The 22,531-nt window shown below is 35.2% G+C and overlaps 1 protein-coding gene across 1 annotated transcript; it reads left to right on the top strand.

Moving 5' to 3' along the window:
• The first annotated feature begins 4,887 nt into the window (after positions 1–4,887).
• Positions 4,888–5,817, top strand: LOC123244924 (olfactory receptor 2W1-like). Its single transcript, XM_044673584.1, has one exon. The coding sequence runs from the start codon at positions 4,888–4,890 to the stop codon at positions 5,815–5,817; it is 930 nt and encodes a 309-aa protein (XP_044529519.1).
• Positions 5,818–22,531: the final 16,714 nt, after the last annotated feature.

Here is a 22,531-nt window from a genome sequence, read left to right as displayed (position 1 = left end):
CTAAAAACACAATAAAGAAGAATGAATCTGAGGCTGGATGCGGTTGCTATGATTAGGGGATCAGTAAGTTTACCTTTGGAAAAGAAAAGCAGCAGCAATTCTTGAAAGAGAATTTTCATTTCTGTGTTGGTATTAGATTGTTCTTTATACAATGACCATCAAAGGGAGTGTTTTGGAAGGAAGGAGAACAAAAGAACTAAGGGAGACTTCCTTGTAACAGGGAAGTATAACTGGTTACCTGCCATTTTTCATGGGAATCTTCCTCAGTCTTCCATTTCATCGGTATGTTTCTTGGGAAAATCACTTATGTTGGTCTGTAGCTAAGTTACTATAGGTCTTATGTATATAATATGCTTTAAAATACACTGTCTCATTTGAACCTCAAGAATTATTGTGTGAGTAATACTTAGGTATTTTATGCCCATTTTTCAAATGAAACTGAGTCTCAGAAAAATTAAGTTAAATACATTGCATCTTAATAGCTAATAAATTTTTATTAATACAATTTATTTACAAGTGTTGCAGTCCATCCTTTCCCTTCTCTCATCAAAGAAGGCATCATCTGAGAGACAGATGTATATATATAAATTATGTCTCATGTTTCCATTTTTCCATTCTTTCTCAGGAGGCGAAATTCACTATTCATTCTTCAAGTATTAAATTTGCACCTGTGTATAATATTCTCTTCCTTCTGTTCATTTTGCTGTTCATTATCCTATTTCCTTCCACAGTTTTGTTTTTAAATTAGCCTACTCATCATTTCTTATGGTACAGTTGTCACAACTATATGCCACAATTTGTTTAGCCATTACTCCAATTGATGGACATTGCCTCAATTTCTATTTCTTTGTCTTCACAATAATTTTTAAAAAGTTTTATTAATATATTTTCTTTTATGTTACAAACATTTACAGATGATTCTTTCTACATGAGGTTTTTAATTACAAAATAAAACCAATAATATAATTACCTTTTCTGAAAGTACATATATTTCACATCTGTAGCATCTCTTCCACAAACTGTTTTTGCTTCGCTTGACTATGTATGCTTGTTAAAGTTTTTGGGTTTTTTTGCTTTTTTTAAAAAAATCATAGCTAATAGTTAACAGATTCAGAATTTGTACTTGAATCTTTATGATTCTAACTCTCACCCTTTAATACACCATATTGCTTTTGTAGAATTCATGTAAGGGTTGAGCAGACACAATGTTGAATTATAAGGGTAACCAGATTCCCTAGACCCGAAAATCTCTAGGTCTAACCTAGAATGTTTGGTGTCCTCCTCCCCTTCTAAATCATTCTACTCAATGGTCATACTATAAGGATCAGTGTTAATACCAGTCCAGAGGTTTTGATTATTCTCAGTTTGAAATAGTTTTCAACAGCAGGTACAGAGTGAGAGAGGTGGCCCCTGCATTAGATCTCTTTGGCAATAGTTTTTTTTTTTCTTTCTACAACCACAATTTGATCCTTATTTGTTGATCATTATAACAGGATCAATTTATGTTACACTCAGGACACTGAAATTTGAACTGCTTTGAGAAAATAATATGTTATTGTGGATGTATATAAAGGGTGAATTATGGGAGTCCCCTATTTGTCTTAATGATGTATTAATGTAGCTTAAAACTACATACTGTGTCTCAAAATTTTAGTACAGTTTTAACTTTCACTGCGGTTTTTGGTCACTGAGTATTCACAGGCTTTACACACTCACTTTTCACATGTCTGTATCTTCTTTGTGTGTGTGTGTATATGATACTTTTTTTTATTTTTAGAAAAAATTTCCATGGTTACATAATTCATGTTTTTACTTTACCCTTCACCTCCTCAACCCAGCCCCTCCCCCCCCCCGGTAGCTAACTCGCATTTCCAATGGTTTTAACATGTGTGGTCAGACAACACTTATTTACATATCATTGATAGTTACATTGGTGTGGACTTTTTGGATCTACATCCCCAATAATGTCTTCATCAACCCAAGTATTCAAGCAGTTGTTTTTCTTCTGTGTTTCCACTCCTGTAGTTCTTCCTCTGAATGTGGGTAGTGTTCTTTTCTATAAATCCCTCAGAATTGTCTTGGGTCATTGCATTGCTGCTAGTACAGATGTTCATTACATTCGATTTTACCACAGTGTATCAGTCTCTGTGTACAATGTTCTGGCTCTGCTCCTTTCACTCTGCATCAATTCCTGGAGGTCTTTCCAGTTCACATGGAATTCCTCCATTTTATTATTCCTTTGAGCACAATAGTATTCCATCACCAACATATACCACAATTTGTTCAGCCATTCCCCAATTGAAGGGCATACCCTTGCTTTCCAGTTTTTTTGCCACCACAAAGAGCACAGCTATAAATACTTTTATACAAGTCTATTTATCTATGATCTCTATGAGGTACAATCCCAGCAATGGTATAGCTGGATCAAAGGGCCGGCATTCTTTTATCACTCTTTGGGCATAGTTCCAAATTGCCATCCAGAATGCTTGGATCAGTTCACAACTCCACCAGCAATGCATTAATGTCTCAGTTTTGCCACATCCCCTCCAACATTCATTACTCACCCTGCTATCATTTTAGTCAATCTGCTAGGTGTGAGGTGGTACCTAAGAGTTGTTTTCATTTTCATTTCTCTATTTATTAGAGATTTAGAACACTTTCTCATGTGCTTATTGATACTTTTGATTTCTTTATCTGAAAATTGCCTATTCATGTCCCTTGCCCATTTATCAATTGGGGATTGACTTGATTTTTTATACAATTGATTTAGCTCCTTGTATATTTGAGTAATTAGACCTCTGTCAGAATTTTTTGTTATAAAGATTTTTTCCCAGTTTGTTGTTTCCCTTCTGATTTTGGTTACACTGTTTTTGCAAGGATGGTTCAACATTAGGAAAACCTTCCACATAATTCACCATATCAACAAGCAAACCAACAAAAACCACATGATAATCTCAAGAGATGCTGAAAAAGCCTTTGACAAAATACAACACCCATTCCTATTGAAAACACTAGAAAGTATAGGAATAGAAGGTCCTTTACTAAAAATAATAAACAATATATATCTTAAACCATTAACAAGCATAATATGCAATGGGGATAAATTAGAAGCCTTTCCAATAAGATCAGGTGTGAAACAAGGATGCCCATTATCACCTCTATTATTCAACATGGTACTAGAAACACTAGCAGTAGCAATTAGAGAAGAAAAAGAAATTGAAGGTATTAAAATAAGCAATGAGGAGACTAAGCTATCACTCTTTGCAGATAATATGATGGTCTACTTAAAAAATCCTAGAGAATCAACTACGAAGCTTATAGAAATAATCAACAACTTTAGCAAATTTGCAGGATACAAAATAAATGCACATAAATCATCAGCATTTCTATATATTTCCAGCACATTAGAACAGCAAGAGGTAGAAAGAGAAACACCATTTAAAATCACCCTAGACAATATAAAATACTTAGGAATCTATCTACCAAAACAAACACAGGAATTATATGAACATAAGTACAAAACACTTTCCAAACAAGTAAAACTAGATCTAAACAATTGGAAAAACATTGAGTGCTCATGGGTAGGACGAGCTAACATAATAAAAATGTCTGTATCTTGATTACATCATTTCTGCTAAACCTGAATGATGACTCATCAGTGTACTCTAGAGAATTCTTGATCAGGGTTACATTGTAGTACATGATGATCTGAAGGGCCATCTAAGGCTTAGAGGCAAGAATGGAAAGAGAATTTTCCAAAAGGTTGCTAAAGAATGGCAGTAGTTTATATCTGTTTTTCAGTGAATCACTCATTTGTAGAGTAGGAAGAAATAATAAAATATAATGTAGTCTTTCCCCCTTACTCCCTATGTAACACTACACAATACTAGCCTAATACATGAAAATCTGCTATGCGTGTATATATATTTGTGCTACTGTCATTCTGTATTGAGTGAAAATTCCTCCCAAATGTAAGAGGAAGAAAATTTTGTCTATTGCCTATAAAGAAACTGTAACTTTTCCCTTAAATATGTCTATAACTGTATTGATTTAGCTGTTCCCCAATGAAGGAGATCACAACCTATAAGGCGCAATTCTTATCTATGTCCTCCCATAGGTTCATTACAGGAAACTACTCAACATGTCAAGGATTTGTTTCTTTTCTACTGATATCATAAGAGCATGTGTGTTATTTACCTGTTATCCCTCACTCTTATTGTGACCAGCCTATGTTCCTTTTTTGTTTGCATATCTACCATCTAAAATTATTTTTGAGTTCTTTTTAAAAATGCCTCATTAATTATATGTTTCAGACTGCTCAGATATCCCAAGAGATTTTCCATTCCTCTAATATACCTTTAGGATTTTACAGCACTGGCAACTAGACGTAGAATACAACATTGTCTCTGAAGAATTGAAAATAAGCATCACACTCAGTGCAATGGAAAGACTTCTGGTGAATGTGATAGAGTGAATTAACTGAAATAGTAGATTGAATGGATGTTTGATCATTGTTCAGTATACCAGTACATTCAGTTCAGGATATCAAGTACATTCAAAACTAAGGGAAACATTTTTTGTTATAATATTTTTAAGGGACACCTTTTGCTGGTAGTTATTTCTGAGATGTGAAAAATCAGAGTACTTCTCCTACTTTCCCTACCTTTTATTTCTTGATTCTTTCTCTCCTTTTTCTCCTGTCCTCCTAAAGGACAGGAGAAAACTCAAAATAATTGGAGATTGTACCAATATTAGTGATCAAATACAATTACAAATTTTCATTATGAATAGATTTAATCCAATTGTTCAGTAAATTTGCTGTGGTTTGTTGATATATTTTGTTGATTTTTCTATCTTCACAGTGGTTGGTCATAAAAGAAGATAAAGATGAGTAATGATAGCTACTTCAATGGATTTATTCTCCTTGGCTTTACAGACCATCCTCAGCTAGAAGTGACCATCTCTGGGGTTGTTTTTTTCTTTTATATGATCGCTTTGATCGGTAACATTGCCATCATCCTGGTGTCACTCCTAGATATCCATCTCCAAACACCTATGTACTTTTTCCTCAGAAACTTGTCCATCTTGGATCTTTGTTATACCACTAATATTGTCCCTCAAATGTTAGTCAACATCTGGGGTCAGAACAAAAGAATAACTTTTGGTGGCTGTGTAATTCAGCTTTTCATTGATATGATTCTTTGCTCAGTTGAATGTATACTACTGGCTGTGATGTCCTATGACCGCTACAATGCTGTTTGCAAGCCCCTACACTATATGGTAGCCATGAATCCCAAACTCTGCCAAAGTCTTTTGACAATGGCCTGGCTTGTTGGCATTATAAATTGTATGATCCTCTCTCCATATGCAATGAGCCTGCCACGATGTGGGAATCATCGTTTGGACCACTTCTTCTGTGAGATGTCAGCCATGATTAAGATAGCCTGTGTGGACACCACAGCTATGGAGGTAACCACATTTGGAATGTGCCTGGTTATTGTTCTAGTGCCACTTCTTCTCATCCTTGTCTCCTATGGCTTCATTGTTGTGGCTGTTCTGAGGATTAAGTCTGCCACAGGGAGAAAGAAAGCATTTGGAACCTGCTCCTCTCATCTCATTGTGGTGTCCATCTTCTATGGAACTGTCATCTATATGTATATACAGCCAGGAAATAGTCCATCCCAAGATGAAGGAAAACTCCTCAGCATTTTTTATTCCATCATCACCCCTAGCATAAATCCTTTAATCTACACTCTAAGAAATAAGGAATTCAAGGAGGCAGTGAAAAGAGTAGCAAGGAAAGAGAAAGGAACTTAGTATACAATAAGACACTGACTTATTTTTTCCAGAAATATTACCATAAAATATATAGTGAAAGGAAATCCACCAAGAATTAAATTATTGTATGTTATATATTGTCTTCAGGTTTTATACCACTTAAAATAAAAATTCCAAATAGTCATTCCAACTATATTCTATAGAGAGGAGGTAACTTCTTAGATTCTCTAAGAAATAACCTGAATTATGTTATAGATACTATGAGGTCCTTAGAGTCAGGAATGCCTAGTTTTGAATTTTGTGTCTGACCATTTTCAGTTGTGAAACTATAAGCATTTTATTTAAATTATTTGATCTTCTCTATCTTTAAAATAAAAAAGCATCTCTTTCTGAGGGTTGTTGTGAAGCTCAAATTCTGATTTGTACATAAATTCTAAATTAACTTAAAAAAACCGTGTGTCATTATAATCTGGATTAATCTCTTCTTGAAAAATAATTCCCTTTACAACATATCTGATAAGTAGTTGGTGAGTCTTTGGTTGAAAATCTCTAGGGTCATCAAATGCATAGAGTAATGACTGGCATAAAAATTAAATAAATGCTTATTAAGTTGACTCTAGGGAATGGGAACCCACTATCTTTCATGGCATTCCATTTCACTTAATTTCAAAGAGGCCAATGGAATCTAAAGAACAAGTGCAAGAGTTATCCATTTAAACAACTTATTTTGAGTGGAGTTTACTTTGCTTGTAAGTATACTATTTACATTAAATTAATTAAATACCCCCCAGAGTCTCATCATAGTTATTAGGTGTCTGTAAGATGAATTAGCCATCTTCATTAGAAGGAAGAAGAATCTGAGAATGTAGGTGGGAAGTAGACTCTAGTTGTGTGTGTGTGTGTGTGTGTGTGTGTGTGTGTGTGTGTGTGTGTGTGAGGGACAGCATGGGTGGATGTCTTTGAATGTCAGGCTTTGAAGAGTCTGGTAAAAAATGAAGATCCATTAAAATGTTTGAAAGAGAAAGGAATGATCTAAACTATACTTTAGAAAAAATAATTCCATGAGTGAGTAAAGTGAATTAGAGGTAGTGGTGAAGGTAGAGAAACTATTGGAGGTGCAAGAGAAAATGTAATGAGGGTCAAAATTAGGATTATAGCAAGGAAGAGGAGGAGATAGATATCTGAAGAGACACTGAATATTCAACAGGTCATAGCTAAATGTTGAAGACTAGGGGACAGAGGAGGTTTTCTTTCTCCATTTAGTATAATCTTAGTGATATTTGGATTCAGGTAAATCTGACAATGAAGTTGTCACTCTTCCCCCTTCTATTAACTTCTGTGTACTTGGGACTGTATATCTACTTTCTCTTCTATAATAATACAATTATTCTTAAGTGGAAGAAACTATGTAGAAATTGTGGCTTCTTCAACATTATGGATAAGTAGCTTAGAATAAATTTTCCTTCAATTTCAAACAGGTTTTCTTTCTTTTTTTATCCTTTTTTTCTATCATTGTTTCCTCAGGGATCCTTAGAAAACTACATGTTTCTAACTTCAGGGTTGTTTGTTTAATAGGACCAGAATGTAAGAATACCTAAAAAAACTAAGTGTGTTCGGTGAAATCTTGGTTCCTCTAGTATTATAACTTTAAGTACCTTTCTAGATCAATTTCAATAGTCTTTTCCAAACCCTATTGAGAAAGTAAGCTATGGGGATAATAAGTATAATAGCTACCTCTATTAATATCTCAGAACTAGCTTTCAACATCTCTTGAGTCCAACTCAAAGCAAAAGGAGTAGGAGGGTTTAAAATCTCAAGATAATTAATTTTCAAATTTGGAAGAGAAATAAATCAATTATTAAGTTTTTAAAAAATAATTTTTAAGGTTTTTTTCCAGATTGCATGTTGGTACAATATTTTTTTAAAATAATTTTTTATTTTTAGAAAAAATGTCCCTGGTTACATAAGTCATGTTTTTACTTTACCCTTCACCCCCTTCACCCCCCCCTCATCCCCTGAATCACCCCCCCCCCCAGCNCCCCTCATCCCCTGAATCACCCCCCCCCCCCAGCTAATTCGCATTTCTACGGGTGTGGCCAGTCAAGACTTATTTACACATTATTGATAGTTACATGGGTGTGGTCTTTTCAGGTCTACATCCCCAATCATGTTCTCATCAACCCAAGTGTCCCTGCAGTTGTTTTCCTTCTGTGTTTCTACTCCTGCAGTTCTTCCTCTGAATGTGGATAGTGTTCCTTTCCATAAATCCCTCAGAAATGTCTTGGGTCATTGCATTGCTGCTAGTACAGATGTCCATTACATTCAATTTTGCCATAATATATCAGTCTCTCTGTACAATGTTCTTCTGGCTCTGCTCCTTTCACTCTGCATCAATTCCTGGAGGTCTTTCCAGTTCACATGGAATTCCTCCATTTTATTATTCCTTTGAGCACAATAGTATTCCATCACCAACATATACCACAATTTGTTCAGCCATTCCCCAATTGAAGGGCATACCCTTGCTTTCCAGTTTTTTGCCACCACAAAGAGCGGGGCTATAAATATTTTTGTGCAAGTCTGTTTATCTATGATCTCTTTGGGGTACAAACCCAGCAATGGTATAGCTGGATCAAAGGGCAGGCATTCTTTTATTACTCTTTGGGCATAGTTCCAAATTACCCTCCAGAATGGTTGGATCAGTTCACAACTCCACCAGCAATGCATTAACGTCCCTATTTTGCCACATCCCCTCCAACATTCATTACTTTCCTCTGCTATCATTTTAGCCAATCTGCTAGGTGTGAGGTGATACCTCTGAGTTGTTTTGATTTGCATTTCTCTAATTATTAGAGATTTAGAACACTTTCTCATGTGCTTATTGATACTTTTGATTTCTTTATCTGAAAATTGCCTATTCATGTCCCTTGCTCATTTACTAATTGGGGAATGGCTTGATTTTTTATACAATTGATTTAGCACCTTGTATATTTGAGTAATTAGACCTCTGTCAGAATTTTTTGTTATAAAGATTTTTTCCCAGTCTGTTGTTTCCCTTCTGATTTTGGTTACATTGTTTTTCCCTTGTACAAAACCTTTTTAATTTAATATAATCAAACTTATTTATTTTACATTTTGTAATTTTCTCTAACTCTTGTTTGGTTTTAAAATCTTTCCTTTCCCAGAGATCTGACAAGTATAATATTCTGTGTTCCCCTAATTTACTTATAGTTTCCTTCTTTATATTCAAGTCTTTCACCCATTCTGAATTAATCTTGGTGTATGGTGTGAGATGTTGATCTAAACCTAATCTCTTCCATATTGTTTTCCAAATTTCCCAGCAGTTTTTGTCAAATAGTGGATTCATGTTGGGTTCTTTGGATTTATCATTCACTGTCTTGCTGACATTATTAACCCCAAATCTGTTCCACTGCTCCTCCCTTCTATCTCTTAGCCAGTACCATATTGTTTTGATGACAGCTGCTTTATAGTATAGCTTAATATCTGATACTGCTAAGCCACCTTCTTTCACATTTTTTTTTCATTATTTCCCTTGATATTCTTGATCTTTTGTTCTTCCAAATAAACTTTGTTATAGTTTTTTCTAATGTAGTAAAAATGTTTTTGGTAGTTTGATAGGTATGGCACTAAATACGTAAATTAATTTGGGTAGAATGGTCATTGCTCCCTTCCAAGCCCTCTCCCTCCCTAGTATTGCTTCCCTCCCCACCAGTCCCTTTGTTACCCTTCTACTTCTCTATAGCATGTGAATCAATTTTCTGCCCCTATCAATCTGATTGTTCTTCTCTAAGTTGATTTCAATGCACTTAAGTATTGAATATTCCCTCTCTCTAACCTCTTTACCCTTACAATGTATTGTTATTTTTCCCCTGTTCGTCCCATGTGCTTCTTTATGGAATATAAATTTATTCCTTTTTGTTTGCTTTCCTTTTTTCTTATTGTTATTTCTTCCCCCCTAGTTTTGTACATATTTATACATACATACATGCATACATGCATACATATATATATTTATATCTCTTGACATTTCATCCTATACAGTTAGTCCCAGTTCCCTCTATGTAAACTTCTTCTAGTTACACTGTTGGTAATAATAATTTTTAATATTTGCCAATACCTTCTTTTCTTCTTGGGATATAAATGGATTGAATTTGTTGTGTCCCTTAAATAAAAGAATTTTTTTCTCTCCTCCCCCCATTCTCTTAATTACCTTATGTTGATTCTCTTGAGTTCTGGGTTTGGGCAGCAAACTCTCTGTTTAAGTCCGGTTTTTTCTTGATGAATGAAGTCCTCGATTTTATTGAATGACCATACTTGCCCCTGAAATAATAGAGTTAGTCTTGCTGGATAGTCAATTCTTGGTTGTAGACCCAGTTCTCTTGCTTTCTGGAATATTGTGTACCATGCCTTCTGGTCCTTCAGTGTAGATGCAGCCAGATCCTATGTTATTCTAACTGTGGTTCCTTGATATCTGAATGACTTCTTTTTAGCAGCTTGTAATATTTTTTACTTGGTCTAGTTGTTTTTGAATTTGGCTATAATATTCCTGGAAGTTGTCAGTTGTGGAATAAATGTAGGAGGTGATCTGTGGATCCTGTCAATTTCCATTTTTCCTTCTTGTTCAAGAATTTCTGGGCAATTTTCTCTGATAATTTCTTGTAAAATGCTATCTAAACTTTTTCTTTTATCATGATGTTCTGGTAAACCAATAATTCTTAAGTTGTCTCTTCTAGCTCTGTTCTCCAGATCTTTGGTTGAATCAATGAGTTGTTTCATATTGTCCTCAAATTTTTCATGTTTTTTATTTTGTTTAATATATTCTTGCTGCCTTGTGAAGTCATTTTCTTCTAGTTGTTGAGTTTCTGAATTTCATCCCTGGCTTATTGGGGATTTTCTGGTCTAATTTTCTTTGTAGATCATCTTTTGCCTTCATTGCTTCTCTTTCTGGTCTGATTTTCTTTGTAGATCATCTTTTGCCTTCATTGCTTCATTTTCAAACTGGCCAATTCTGGCTTTAAATACTTTATTTTCTTGTTTTAGCTCATGTATTTCCTTTTTCAAATTGTCTTCAGCCTCTCTTGATTGTTTTTTGAGTTCCTGAAGTTCTTGAGTTAATTGAGTTTTAAATTCTTGAGTTAATTGAATTTTGAGATCTTCCAAAGCCTGTCCAGGTCACTGGAACTACTTCCTCTTCTTCTATTTCTTTTTCATTTGCTCTCTTTTCACTTCCTTGAAAGAAGCTGTCAATTGTCATTTCTTTTCTCTTTTTCTGTTGCTTGCTCATGTTTTGTCCCTTTCTTGTTCTGCTAATTTGAGCAGATGTAGTTAATTATCTTTGATGAAAGATCTTCCCCCCAGGGGTAAATTACTTTCTATGCCCTTGGAAGACTTCTTATCTGTCCAATTGTTGGGATTAAATCTGTATGGATTGGATTAGTCTGCCCTGAGGCTAAAACCTCAAAGCCTTGAGGAGAGGGAAAAACAAACAAACAAACATACAAAATCCAAAAAAGGTGGGGTGACAAGAAGGAGCGTTTTTTTTTTTCTGAACTGTGCTCTCCAGCAGTGGGGTCCCCCTGCACTATCCATTGTGTTTGATCTGGTTTTCTTTCCTCTTGAAACCCTGCGTTCTCTATCTCGGTATGAAGAAGCCAAGCAGTCTGCACTCTGGGGTTTGGCTCTCTCTAAGTCACCATCTTCTGGGCATTTTTTGCTGTGTTTCTCTGGTTTTCTCCTCTAGTCACCTCTCCAGTGTCTGTGTTTGACTCCCTGAGTCCTTTGCAACAAGGCCATCTCTCCCAATCGGTGCAACCACCAGGCCTGAGATTTCCTGGGCAACTGGAGACTCCACACAGCACGTGGGGGAGGCGTCTTGGGATCCTGGGATTCCCCTTCTACACCCTCAGTCCTGACAGTTCAAGTATTGAAGCCTTTTTCTTGGTGTACCTCTTTAGTTGTGCTGCAGTAGGATTCCCCCTGCTCTGTCCTGTTCTTAGATTTGGTCCTCTTTCTTCTCAAAGCACATTGTTTTCTATCTTGGTGTATAAGGGTGTGGAAGTTTTAAGATTCACTCCATCTACGCCGCCATCTTACCGGAACTCCCTACAATATTTTTTTAAGATTTGAATATTTTATTTTTTTAGAAAAATTTTCCATAGTTACATGATTCTTGTTTTTACTTTCCCCTTCAGCCCCCTTTACAAAATATTTTCACACAAATAAGGTCAAATCTAAACATATTGGAAAAATATTAGGCTGGGTATGCCTGGCTAATATAATGAAAATCACAATTCTACCGAAACTAATTCACTCATTTTATGTCATACCAATCAAACTACCAAATAATTACTTTATAAAACTAGAAATAATAAAATTCATCTAGAAGAAGAAAATGTCAAGAACATCAAGGGGATTAATGAAAAAATGTGAATGGAGGTGGTCTAGCAGTACTAGATCTCAAAATTTATGCAAAAGTAACAGTCATTAAAAGTCTGGTATTGGCTAAAAAATAGAATGGAAGTTCAAAGGAAAAGATTAAATATATAACATACAGGGGTAAATGACTTTATCAATCTAGTGTTTGATGAACCCAAAGATCTCAGATTTTGGAATAAGAACTCACTGTTTAACATAAGCTACTGGGAAAATTGTATAGCTGTATGGTAGAAACTTCGTATAGACCAATATGTCAGTCCCTATACCAAGAAAGTGTAAAAATGGGCATATAGTTTAGATATAAAGAATGATAGCATAATTGAATTATGGGAATATAGAATTGTTTATCTGTGAGATCTATGGAGAAGGGAAGAATTTATTACCAAACATGAGACAGAGGTCATTATAAGGTGTAAAATGAATAATTTTGATTATATTAAATTTAAAAGCTTTTCTATAAACAAAACTAATATAAAAAGAGAAACAACAAATCAGGAGATTTTTATAACAGATTTCTCTGATAAAAGTCTGATTTCTCAAATCTATAGAAAATGAAGAACACAAGCCATTTCCCAAAGGACAAATGGTCAAAGGATATGAACAAACAATTTTCAGTTGAAATGAAAGCTATCAATAATCAATGAAAAAAATGTTCTAAATCACGCTTGATTAGTGAAATGCAAATACCACCTCACATCTATTAGATTGGCCAATATGACAGTAAAGGAATGTGATAAATGTGGGAGGGGAAAAGGCAAAATTGGGACACTAATGTATTGTTAGTGGAGTTGTGAACTAATTCAACCCTCCTGGAGGGCAATATGGAATTATGTGCACACCCTTTGATCCTGTAATACAACTGCTGTGTCTGTATCCCAGAGATATCATGAAAAGGGAGAAAGGGCTTACTTGTACAAAAATATTTAAAGCAGCTCTTTTTGTGGTGGCAAGAATTGGAAATTGAGGGGTTTCCATCAACTGCAGAATGCCTTAAGAGATTGTGGGAGCTAAATGTTGCCCTTAGTGGTCAACACCCAGCTCAGAAAGGAGAAGATTGAGAATTTGCACAGTGGAAGGAGAGGAGAGGAGAAGAGAGGAGAGGAAAAGGGTTATGTTTGTGATGGAAGAAGAAAGGCTATGTAAAAACATACTAGTGGGTTCCGGGTTAAGTTGGCGGCATAGTAAGGAGCAGCTGCTTGATCTCTCCTATCCGAAGCATATAGGAATCCAGACGAACAAAGGGACCTGCAGCATTGAAGGTATGTGGAATCGGGGCATTTCAACACTATAAATGGGTGAAACAGCTCTAACTAAAACGAGAGCAAATGAAGCCCTTCCCCCACCCCACACACAACATACAGTGCCAAGGCCAGCGCACAAGAGTTAAAGCAGGTTTGGGGCACCCATTAAGTCATTGGCAGCTCCAGGACCTGTTCCTGAGAGCAGCAAGACTTAGGACCCCAGGAGGCTAAAGAACGCATGTGGACTTTGAACACAGACCTTGAGCCCAGGCAAAGGTAAAGGCATTGACTTAGGCGAGGACAAGGATCTTGAGTGCAGGCTTGAACCTTTAGTGGGGACCCTGTGCAGATAGGAGCACGGCTGTGGAAGCAGCACCCTGAGACTGCTGAAGGAGCCTTGGGCAGAGGGGCAGACCAGGAGGACCACCAAGAGGCTTGACCCTGAGAACAACTAGACCTGAGACCTTGGGAGCCTAAAGAGTGCAGACAAACCCTGAATGTGAGGATAAAGCTGAGAAGGCACTGGGCTAACAACATAATTGGGAACCCCAGAAGAGAAAGATCATCAAGAAGAAATCTGTAACACTCGACAACTTTTACACAGAGAAAATCCAGACAACAGAGCAAACAGCAGAGGAGAACAAACAAGTAATCATATGCAAACCTTACCAAAATAATGAAAACTGGTCACAAGCTATTGAAGAGTTCAAATCAGAGAAAATGAGAAAGATGGAAGAGATCTGGTAAGAAAATAACAGTTTAAAAGGCAGAATTTTGCAATTTGAAAGTGAGGCTCAGAAATCAAATGAAATGTTAAGCAAATTGAACACCAGAAATGACCAGATTGAAAAGGAAAACCAAAAGATTATAGCCGAAAACCAGTCCCTAAAGGCTAGAATTGAGCAATTAGAAGCTAATGATCTCTCAAGAGAGCAAGAACAAATAAAACAAAGTCAAAAGACTGATAAATAGAAGGAAACATGAAATATCTCAATGAGAAAGTGACAGACCAAGAAAACCGGTCCAGAAGAGACAATCTGAGAATCATTGGTCTTCCTAAAAAAGCAGAAATTAATAGAAAATTAGACTCCATTCTAAAAGAAATTATTCAGCAAAATTGCCCTGAACTTCTACAACAAGAGGGCAATATAGACATTGAAAGGATCCATAGATCACCCTCTACACTAGACCCTGAAAAGACAACGCCCAGGAATATAATAGCCAAATTCAAGAGCTTCCAAGTAAAAGAAAAAATCTTACAAGAAGCCAGAAAGAGACAATTCAAATATCAAGGAGCATCAATCAGGATCACACAGGATCTGGCAGCCTCTACAATAAAAGACCACAAGGCTTAGAATATGATATTCAGAAAGGCAAGAGAACAGGGCCTTCAACTGAGGATCAACTACCCATCAAAACTGACTATATACTTCCAGGGGAAAGTATGGGCATTCAACAAAATTGAAGATTTCCAAGTATTTGCACAGAAAAGACCAGGACTAAATGGAAAGTTTGATATCCAACCACAAAAATCAAGAGAAACATGAAAAGGTAAATAAGAAAGAGAGGGGAAAGAAAGAAAACTCATAATTTTTAATTTGCCTCTTTAAGGGCTTCAATAAGATCTAATTAATGGTATTCTTATGTGGAGAAATGCTATGTATAATTCTCGGTAGTGAACTCTATTCACTATTATAGTATTCACTATTATAGTAATCAGAAGAATAATTCATAGGGAGAGGGTGGAATACTAAATGGTCTAAGATGATATGGGGGGTTGAAAAGAGCGGGGTAAATAGTAGGGGACACCAAGAGAAACTTGAGTGAATAAGAAAATAGAATATTCTATTACACACAAAGAGGGCATGGGAAGGGGACGGGACAAATACTATTATAAAGAAGGAGAGGAAGAGAGCATTAAGAGGTAATATTTAAACCTTACTCTCAGTGTAATCAACCCAGAGAGGGAAGAGTAGCTATATCATCCATTGGGATATAAAACTCTATCTAACCCTACTGAGAAAGTCAGAAGGGATAAACCAAGGGGAGCAGGGGAGAGGGGTGGTCAAAAAAGGGAAGGGAGAAGAAGGGAGAGGGAATTCATTAGGCCTTTAAAAATAAAAAGATGGGAATAATAAGGGAGGGGGTAGAAAGGGAAGTTAATCAAGGGAGGGGATAACAGATACCAGCTTAAAGCAAACCACTGGTTTAAAAGGAAATAGTTTAAGAAGAAGGGGTAGGAAAAGGGGAGGATATAAAAATGTCAGCGATTGCACAACTGGTAATTATAACTCTGAATGTGAATGGGATGAACTTGCTCATAAAATGGAAGCAAATAGCAGAGTGGATTAGAAACCAAAATCTTACCTTATGTTGTCTACAAGAAACACATATGAGGTGGGTGGACATACACAAGTTTAAGGTTAAGGAATTGAGCAAAATCTTTTGGGCATCAAATGAGAAAAAGAAGGCAGGAGTGGCTATTATGATTTCTGACAAAGCCAAAGTCAAAATAGATATGATTAAAAAAGACAGGGAAGGTCATTACATCCTGATTAAAGGCAGCATAAACAATAAGGAAATAACACTGCTCATTATGTATGCACCAAATGGTATAGCATCCAAATTCATAAAGGAGAAACTGGCAGATCTCAAGAAAGAAATAGATAGTAAAACCATAATAGTGGGAGATCTAAATATTACTCTTTCAGATCTAGATAAATCAAAACAAAAAATAAATGAGAAAGAGGTAAGAGAGGTGAATGAAGTCCTAGAAAAATTAGATTTAATAGATATGTGGAGAAAAATGAATAGGGAAAAAAAGGAATATACCTTCTTTTCAGCTGCACATGGTACATTCACAAAGATTGACCATATAACAGGGCATAGAAACATTGCAAACATATGCAAAAGAGCAGATATAATAAATGTAACCTTCTCAGATCATAATGCAATAAAAATAATAATTAGTAAGGGCATCTGGACAGGCAAATCAAAAACTAATTGAAAATTAAATAATATGATTCTCCAAAACCAGCTAGTCAAAGAAGAAATCACAGAAACAATCAACAATTTCACTGAAGAGAATGACAATGATGAGACATCCTACCAAACTCTGTGGGATACAGCCATGGCAGAACTAAGGGGGAAATTTATATCCTTGAGTGCATATATTAACAAATTAAGGAGGGCAGAGTTTAATGAATTGTCATGCAACTCAAAAAACTAGAAAGCAAGCAAATTAAAAATCCCCAGATGAAAACTAAATTAGAAATACTAAAAATCAAGGAAGAAATTAATAAAATCTAAAGTAAAAGAACTATTGAATTAATGAATAAGACTAGAAGCTGTTATTTTGAAAAAACAGATAAAATAGACAAGGTACTAGTCAATCTAATAAAAAAAGGAAAAAAAGAAAAACAAATTGACAGTATCAAAAATGAAAAGGGAGACCTCACCTCTAATGAAGGGGAAATTAAGGCAATCATTAAAAACTATTTTGCCCAATTATATGGCAATAAATATAGCAATTTAGGAGATATGGATGAATATTTACAAAAATATAAACTGCCTAGATTAACAGCAGAAGAAATAGAATACGTAAATACTCCCATATCAGAAAAAGAAATTGAACAAGCCATCAAAGAACTCCCTAAGAAAAAATCTCCAGGGCCTGATGGATTCATAAGTGAATTTTATCAGACATTCAAAGAACAACTAATCCCAATACTATACAAATTATTTGATATGATAAGCAAAGAAGGAGTCCTATCAAATTCCTTTTATGACACAAATATGGTACTGATTCCAAAGCCAGGGAGATCAAAAACAGAGAAAGAAAACTACAGACCAGTCTCCCTAATGAACATAGATGCAAAAATCTTAAAAAGAATACCAGCAAAGAGACTCCAGCAAGTAATTAAGAAGATCATCCACCATGATCAGGTGGGATTTATACCAGGAATGCAAGGATGGTTCAACATTAGGAAAACCATTCACATAATTGACCATATCAACAGTCTAACAAACAAAAATCACATGATTATCTCAATAGATGCTGAAAAAGCCTTTGACAAAATACAGCATCCATTCCTATTGAAAACACTGAAAAGTATAGGAATGGAAGGACCTTTCCTAAAAATAATAAACAGTATATACCTAAAACCTTCAACAAAGATCATATGCAATGGGGATAAATTAGAAGCCTTACCAATAAGATCAGGAGTGAAACAAGGATGCCCATTATCACCTCTATTATTCAACATGGTACTAGAAACACTAGCAGTAGCAATTAGAGAAGAAAAAGAAATTGAAGGCATCAAACTAGGCAATGAGGAGACTAAGCTATCATTCTTTGCAGATGATATAATGGTCTACTTAAAAATTCCTAGAGAATCAACTAAGAAGCTTGTAGAAATAATCAACAACTTTAGCAAAGTTTCAGGATACAAAATAAATGCACATAAATTATCAGCATTTCTATATATTTCCAACACATTAGAGCAGTAAGAGGTAGAAAGAGAAACACCATTTAAAATCACCCTAGACAATATAAAATACTTAGGAATCTATCTACCAAAACAAACACAGCAATTATATGAAAACAACCACAAAACACTTTCCAAACAAATAAAACTAGATCTCAACAATTGGAAAGCCATTGATTGCTCATGGGTAGGACGAGCTAACATAATAAAAATGACCATTCTACCCAAATTAATTTACCTATTTAGCGCCATACCTATCAAAATACCAAAAAACTTCTTTACTGAATTAGAAAAAACTATAACAAATTTCATTTGGAATAATAAAAGATCAAGAATATCAAGGGAAATAATGAAAAAAATGTGGAGGAAGGGGGCATCGCAGTACCAGATATTAAACTATACTATAAAGCAGCAGTCATTAAAAAATATGGTATTGGCTTAGAGACAGAAGGGAGGATCAGTGGAATAGACTTGGGGCAAATGACATCAGCAAGACAGTGTATGTTAAACCCAAAGAGCCCAACTTTTGTGACATGAATCCACTATTTGACAAAAACTGCTAGGAAATTTGGAAAACAATATGGGAGAGATTAGGTTTAGATCAACATCTCACACCCTACACCAAGATAAATTCAGAATGGGTGAATGACTTGAATATAAAGAGGGAAACTATAAATAAGTTAAGTGAACACAGAATAATAAACTTGTCAGATCTCTGGGAAAGGAAAGATTTTAAAACCAAGCAAGAGTTAGAAAAAAATTATAAAATGTAAATTAAATGGTTTTGATTATATTAAACTAAAGAGCTTTTGAACAAACAAAAACAATGTAGTCAAAATTAGAAGGGAAAGAAGAAATTGGGAAAAAATCTATAACAAAAAACTCTGACAGGGGTCTAATTACTCAAATATACAAGGAGTTAAATCAAATGTATAAAAAATCAAGCCATTCCCCAATTGATAAATGGGCAAGAGACATGAATAGGCAATTTTCAGATAAAGAAATCAAAAGTATCAATATGCACATGAGAAAGTGCTCTAAATCTCTAATAATTAGATAAATGCAAATCAAAACAACTCTGAGGTATCACATCACACCTAGCAGATTGGCTAAAATGAAAGAAGGGGAGAGTAATGAATGCTGGAGGGAATGTGGCAAAATTGGGACATTAATGCATTCCTGTTGGAGTTGTGAACTGATCCAACCATTCTGGCTGGCAATTTGGAACTATGCTCAAAGGGCTATAAAAAAAATGCCTGCCCTTTGATTCAGCCATACCATTGTTGGGTTTGTACCCCAAAGAAATCATAGATAAAGAGACTTGTATGAAAATATTTATAGCTGTGCTTTTTTTGGTGGCAAAGAACTGGAAAAGGAGGGTATGTCCTTCAATTGGGGAATGGCTAAACAAATTGTGGTATATGCTGGTGATGGAATACTATTGTGCTTAAAGGAATAATAAACTAGGGGAATTCCAGGTGAACTGGAAAGACCTCTAGGAACTGATGCAGAATAAAAGGAGCAGAGCCAGAAGAACAGAGCCAGAAGAACAGAGACTGATATACTAAGGAAAAATCGAATGCAATGGACTTCTGTACCGGCAGCAATACAATGACATAGGACAGCTCTGAGGGATTTATGGTAAAGAACACTACCCACATTCAAAGGAAGGACTGCAGGAGAGGAAACATATAAGAAAAACAATTGCTTGAACGCATGGGTTGAAGTGGACATGATTGGGGATATAGACTCAAAACTAACACACCAATGCAACTAACAACAATTTGGAAATAGGTCTTGATCAATGACACATGTTAAAACCAGTGGAAATTATGCATCGGCCATGGGTGGGGGGAGTGCAGGGGGGGAAGGGGAAAGTAGGAGCATGAATCATGTAACCATGTTAAAAATGAATATTAATAAATGTTTTTAAAAAAAGAAATTGTGGTACATGTTCGTAATGTGATACTATTGTGCCATAAGAAATGGTAAGCAATACAATTTCAGAAAAAATTGGAAAAATGTGCATGAATTGATATAGAGCAAAATATGGGAAACATCATTGGAAATATTTAATCTTTACTGGGGATATGGGACTAGAGCTTAGGAGAAAGAGAAGAGTTGTATATGTAGATCTGGGAATCATCTTTGTAGAAATAATTGAATTCATGGGATCTGATAAGACCTTTAAGGAGAAAGTGTAGAAAAAAAAGAGGAAAAGGCTGAGGATGGGGCATTGGGAGATATTCTAGTTAGGGAATGGGGCAATAAGGATGATCCAAACAAAGATGACTAAGGGAATTGCAGAGTGATAGAAAGGGAACAAAGAAAAAAAATGTATTATTAAATCCCCAGGGGAAGGTAGCCAGAAAAAAAAGGGGGTCAATATTAAGAGAGGGAAAAAATGATATGAACTGAGAAAAAAAAAACTGCTAGCATTTCAACATCTCAGAGAGCAATTTTGATGTAATATTTCTTCCCTTATCTCTAGAGGCTTTAAACTTGTTCCCTTCAGCAGCTTTAAGTAATTACCTGAAGGAGAAGTGGGTCCCCAAAGCCTTAGCAAAGAAATCAAATTCTCTCTTTTCCTGTTTTGTTTTGTTTTGTTTTTAACCAGAGGGATATAGATTCCCAAGGCCTCAGCAAAGAAAATCTATTCTCCTCATTCCTGGTTTGTTTCTTTTTTAGGAATATAAAAAAGTTCTTTTTCTTTTCAGTGATATAAGTGGTTCTCAATTTTTATCAATGGCCTTTTGGAGCTTTCCTTGCTATCTGAATTATAAGCTCCTAAACCTCTCCTAAGAGCTAGGAATCTGGAATCAAGGACAAAAACAAATGGGGTATGGTGCTTATATTATTTTGCTTCTGCTATCCAAATTATTTCTGTATCTCTTGACATTCCTCTTGCAGTACACTTCATCTTTCTCTTTCAGTGAGGAGATTAAATATTGTAATTTCATTTTTCTCCATAACTTAAACCTTAATAAGTGAGAATAGATGGATTTAACATATCTTTCTTTCCTCCTCAAGGCTTTAGTTTTTGTATCTATCAGACAGTTCAGAAATTTTATCTTACTCAAATCATCAATCTTCCTTCATATACAGTCCATTATATAATATATATGTGCACATATATATCTGGCCCTTTATTCTCCCCACTTTTATTTTTTCTCTGCTAATTTTGTCCCTTATAACATTCATAGAGCTCTGCTTTATGGATTTATATCACAGAAGGAGTCAAAATCCAGAATTTCTCAATATTATGTTTCATTAAATTTATTTTTTTAAATAAAGGCAGATTGAGGAAAACAAGAAAATGGTAAACAAGAAACCAAAACCAACAATTAGCCCCCTCAAAAAAAATTTAAAAAGAGCCTGGAACCTTTGCTATTTCCCTGTAAATTGAAAGATCCAAACTAGAATTACTTAATCCCCAACTAAATTATGGGATAATTACTCCCAATTTCCTTTCTGCTTATTGATGGGAAGAAGAGCAAGAGAGAGAAGTGGATGATTTCTGCCTCCACAACTAGTAGCCTAAATTGGACACATTTTTGGTTCCCTCTTTTTTTTCAATTTTACTGCAAAGTTGAGGCTTCATTTTTCTTGGGAACTAGGGCTTCGTGCTTTTATTTAATTTTATTTTTTATTGATTAATTAAGAAAAATTTTCCATGGTTACATGATTCATATTCTTTCCATCTCCTCCTACTACCCCCCTTCCATAACTAACACACAATTCCACTGGGTTTTACATGTGTCATTGATCAAGACCTATTTCCATATTATTGATATTTGCACTAGGGTGATCATTTAAAGTCTACATCCCGAATCATATCTCCATTTACCCATGTAATCAAGCAATTGATTTTCTTCTCTGTTTCTGCTTCAACAGTTCTTTCTCTGGATGTGGACAGCATTCTTTCTCATAAGTCCCTCAGAAATGTCTTGGATCATTGCATTGCTGCTAGTAGAGAAGTCCATTACATTCGGTTGTGTAGGTTTTGATGCTTTGATTTAACGTTTTTGGAAAAAAGGCATTAAAATCCAGGCTCAGTAACAATCAGGGCTCCTCAGAATTGAAGTATTTCCTTTTGTTTTTGGAGTGGATATCCTTGACATGGTATAAAATAATACTAAATATGGAAGAAACTAGGACTGTGTTTAAATAAATCAAAATCTTATGCTTAGTAGAAATCCTTTTCATGCTATTTTGGAATAAACTATTTTTGTTAAGTGTTGGGTAAGGCAGTTAAGTCTGAATGGAACAGATGAATAACTTCTCTGGCTATCTCTTGGGAAATGGTATATAAATGCAAAAAGTGGATGGTTAACCTTAATTTTACAAGTTATTTTGGAGATTTAAAATCTCCCAAAGAGGAAGAAAATAAGATTTAATTTGGAAATGTGTTAATAGAGAAGATTCCTTGCAACATGTAATTGATATGAATAGCAATTAGAGTTCTTCCTCATTAGGTCAATAGTGAAATGGTCAGTAATTCTCAATACCGAAGCATCAATTATCATTGCAAATTGTGAGCTCTCCATAACTTATTAAGTAAGTCTTAGGGCA

This window comes from Gracilinanus agilis, chromosome 4 (genome assembly GCF_016433145.1).
Source record: "Gracilinanus agilis isolate LMUSP501 chromosome 4, AgileGrace, whole genome shotgun sequence".
Taxonomy (NCBI): domain Eukaryota; kingdom Metazoa; phylum Chordata; class Mammalia; order Didelphimorphia; family Didelphidae; genus Gracilinanus; species Gracilinanus agilis.
The sequence above is the reverse complement of the archived record's forward strand: the minus strand, read 5'-3'. Positions and strand labels throughout refer to the sequence as shown.

What these genes read in the sequence shown, in the direction of transcription:
- LOC123244924 (XM_044673584.1), top strand. Translation starts at nt 4,888, where the DNA reads ATGAGTAATGATAGCTACTTCAATGGATTTATTCTCCTTGGCTTTACA.